Source organism: Clinocottus analis, unplaced genomic scaffold (assembly GCF_023055335.1).
Source record: "Clinocottus analis isolate CAN_PGR_092001 unplaced genomic scaffold, fCliAna1.0.p SCAF_19, whole genome shotgun sequence".
Taxonomy (NCBI): Eukaryota; Metazoa; Chordata; class Actinopteri; order Perciformes; family Cottidae; genus Clinocottus; species Clinocottus analis.
In genome coordinates, this window is record NW_027175920.1 from 7,309,208 (window position 1) to 7,313,027 (window position 3,820).

General features: G+C 37.7%; 1 protein-coding gene across 2 annotated transcripts; it reads right to left on the reverse strand.

Annotated features, from left to right (window-relative positions):
• Positions 1-642: 642 nt before the first annotated feature.
• On the reverse strand, positions 643-2,498 carry LOC137789892 (leucine-rich repeat-containing protein 51-like). Of its 2 annotated transcripts, none has more exons than XM_068583751.1 (4): positions 2,364-2,498; positions 1,703-1,908; positions 1,242-1,390; positions 643-926 (listed from the first exon to the last, which is right to left on the reverse strand). In XM_068583751.1, the coding sequence occupies exons 1-4, from the start codon at positions 2,413-2,415 to the stop codon at positions 803-805; spliced, it is 531 nt and encodes a 176-aa protein (XP_068439852.1). In that variant the 5' UTR covers positions 2,416-2,498; the 3' UTR covers positions 643-802. The 2 variants fall into 2 exon arrangements, with proteins under 2 accessions (XP_068439852.1, XP_068439851.1); XM_068583750.1 differs by having other exon boundaries at positions 1,242-1,405.
• Between the last annotated feature and the right edge of the window lie 1,322 nt (positions 2,499-3,820).

Genomic DNA, 3,820 nt, shown 5'->3' on the forward strand with positions numbered 1-3,820 from the left:
TAGTCTAAATGCTGATTCAGGGGCATTCCCATCCCACCAATTAAAGGTTTTGCAGAGGGGAAACAGTGATATGCAATTCTGCTCCACATAGAGCCTGGAGGACAGCCGGTTAAGTCAGCCTCAGGGCTGATTTATGGTCCACATTTCTTCTCTAACAAGACCGGACAGTAATAGCAGAGACACAAAGCTGTTTACAATGTTAACTGAACAGTTCACTTTCATATTTGTGTTTTGTTTTGTGTGTGTGTGTGTGTGTTACATAGTACACAGTATGTTAGACACACATACAGAGCTGGTTTATTTCATATACAGTTCAGGTGACCTATTTATTTGTTCTCTTGTTGACACATAATCAAAACTGTCAAAGGGCACACATAAGCAAAACACAGAAGTTGTGTGCTCTGAAATATATAATAACGTCTGTAATATTGGTGAACACGAAAAGCAGGCCAATATTCGTATTGTATTAAAACCAGTTGATAAAACACACAATACAAATAGTATGAGGATGAATCTACACATTGATATTGTCAGCAAATACTAGGAGGATATAAGTTATTTTATCATAATTGTTTAGTCAATTACCTTATTCTGTTCCGTAATTTATTACCAGTAACTCAAGGAGAAGAAGACAGCCGAAAATGTTTTATATCAGTTTGCTATTGGCATTGTTTCATTCATCAGGATCGATTTTTTTTTTTTGGGAAAGAAAGTATTGAATTCCAAAGTACAATGGTTTCAGGAGTGAATTCAAAATCCATTAATCAAATGAATGACTTCATGAATTGGTGTCCACTGGAGACTACTTGGTGGCTTTGCCATGTTTGCTGACGTCTGGGCAAATATTTGCCAACAATCGCTCGTCGCGAGTCACAGCAGTGAAATCCAACATTTTCAACTGAGGGAGTGTAAAAATCACATGCTTCCTAGACAAACAAACAAACAAACACACACACACACACACACACACACACACACACACACACACACACACACACACACACACACACCTCCATATAAGAAATGGAACATGTTGAATAAAAAATACATTTTTCCGTTTACAGTATGCAAAGGAGACGTTGTCTGTACTGTCCTGGTATTTCACATAAGTGGAATGAGATGAATAAAATGCAAATACAAACATGTTACAGTCAAGCATCTATAGCTCACAAACAGAATGTGTGTGTGTAATTGATTTTGGGAAAACATCCGTGTAAACTGAAAGAAAATGAAATCTGCACCTGTAATTTTTGCTTGATCCTATGGCATTTCCATGCAGCGTGATGTTGTGGAGACACGGCAGCTCCTTCAGATTGTTAACCTCCGACAACTCCCAGATGGCGTTACCATGAAGGTACAACACACGCAGTTCACGCAGCCTGCACAAAACCTGGAACACAAACACCTGTGTGAGGTGAAGCCAGATTTAAGGCAGTGAAGTCAATCAGGCTTAACACTGGTAAGAAAATAATGTGATATAAAGTGAAATTACAGCCTCTTGGGAAGAGACACATTAAGTATAATACAATAAGTGTCGTGGGAAAAAGTAAAATATAGTAACAAAAATATAAACAAATATAGATTTTGAAACGTTGTTCATGACAATAGCTGCACTGACAATGAATGTGCATGTGTGTTTGTCTGTAATTATGTGTCAAAAAGCTAAAAAAAACACACACAGCATGAGAAAAAAAAGTCAAACCGTGTTTATGCATGTGATCTTGTTGAATGACAGGTCCAGCCAGCCAATGTTCCACGGTTGGGCCAGAAAGTGTTCACAAACGTACTCCAGGCCAATAAGATCTGAGATGCTGTTGTAACAGAGACGCAAAGAGCGGCTCAGGTACTTCCCCTCCGAGTTTATCTTTAAATTCCGCTGGCCATTTCGAGGTACCTCCATCAATGCACCTAAAACACAAAAAAGAGATAGTAATGGTGAAAATGAAGTACTGGCAAATTTTGTGTTTTTAATCAGTATGAGTTCATTATACGGGTAATGGTTTGTAGTATATTTTATGTCATAATATTGGGTTTGGGACAGCATACGGATGAAAGAGTAGAGAAATAAACGGTACATCACTTTCATCACAGTAACTACTGACACGCGTGTCAAGGAATAACACTCCTCTAAAAGATTGTATTTACTATAAAAGAAGATGGGCTAAAAATACCACCTTTCCATGGCATGTTGATTATATAATAAATGTAAGAATACTCAACAGTTATTACTGCAAAGCTCAATGTCTAGTATAACTGTAGGAATATATAAAGAATAAAAAAATATTCATATGGTCACCTCCTTTGAAATTAAGAATCTCAGACAAACTGAGAAAGTCATGAGAGGAAATAAAATACCACGTTACCTGTTGCACTGGTGAGATCTTTAAAAGATAGATCCACCGGAGGACCATACATGTTTAAGTCTGAAGGCAACGACACAATGGTCAAAAGAAAGCGCTAAACCTCCAAATAACCTTTTTAAAGTTTGAAATACAAACATATGAGGATACTAAAACAAATCAAACAAAAGGAAACTGTTTCCTAGCAACGGCCACCATTTTGTTTTATTGAGTGACTTTATATTAACTTTATGGTCATCTCAAAACCAAAATAAAAAGGCAACAGAAAAACATCTTAAAGGCGAGTCTTGAGTTCTCTCACTCACACAGGATCAATTCAAGTTTGTTTATTTTGTTAGAATATCAGCTCAGAGTTGCTGGCCTCAATCACCTGACTGTATCAGACACCTGCTGGCACAGCTGCTGCTCGTTAACTCATTGGGGACCTTTCTATCTGGTGACCTCATAGATCGGTTAATACTGACTTCTCCCCTCTATATGATGTTTGCCAGGATTTGTTTGGCTGTGTTGACCGTCTGGCTGACATTGTCCGTAGACCTGGTCGACTGTTGAGTAATGAGACTTTTGATCAAAGCCTGCTGCATTTCTGTCCATGCCAAAGGAGAAAAAGGAAAAGGAAGAAGGAAAACCTTTAGGCAGGTTAGCTGTCGGTAACACGTTCCAGATAGTACACAAGTGAGTAGTTACTAAGGAATGACCTAATAATTAATTAATTATTGATTAGTTCCTCGTAATGGCCTATTCTGTTAAAAATGAGATAAGATACTATGCTAATCAGTCATATAGCAACTATTAGTTCATATGTTTTTATGAGTATCCCTGGTCTCCCCATAGTTTGCATGTCAAAGTGTCCTTGAGCAAGACACTAGAACCTCCAGTTGTTCCCCGGGCATCTAACGGTAAGTAAGCCATCCTTAATTACTAAGGCTGGGTTAAATGCAGAGACCAATTTCCCTCCAAGGATTAATAAAGGAAAATTAGCTTATTTTCTTTCTTTCTATTAGGTTTCTGCTAAAAGAGATTTTTTAAAAAGGATGGAAGTGAAGAAATCATATTAAACATACTTCATGTTTAAATTTATAAATGCCTGGTGCGATGCATCATGATACATTAGATAATTATAAAAGTGTTCGACTACTTTACCCTTGCCATCCACAGTTGACTTGCTTTCATTGTAAAATTCCCCAAAGTCAGAAAGATATTGTTTTAAGAAGCCTACATCAGTCTTCAGAATGAGCAACCTAACAATAGCAATGGTATTTGGCAACTTGTCCAGAGTAAAATCTCTCAGGAACAGTGGTTAGGAAGAATGAATACACCCTGTGAGTACAGAGACAGAACTGCAAAGTTAGGAGTTTGAATCCCAGTCACATAAACTCACATTTATGCAATATACTTTGTGAGAACTGTAGCCCCAAGTGAAATGGTACAACAGTGCCTCATTGAGTGGCTCAGTCGCC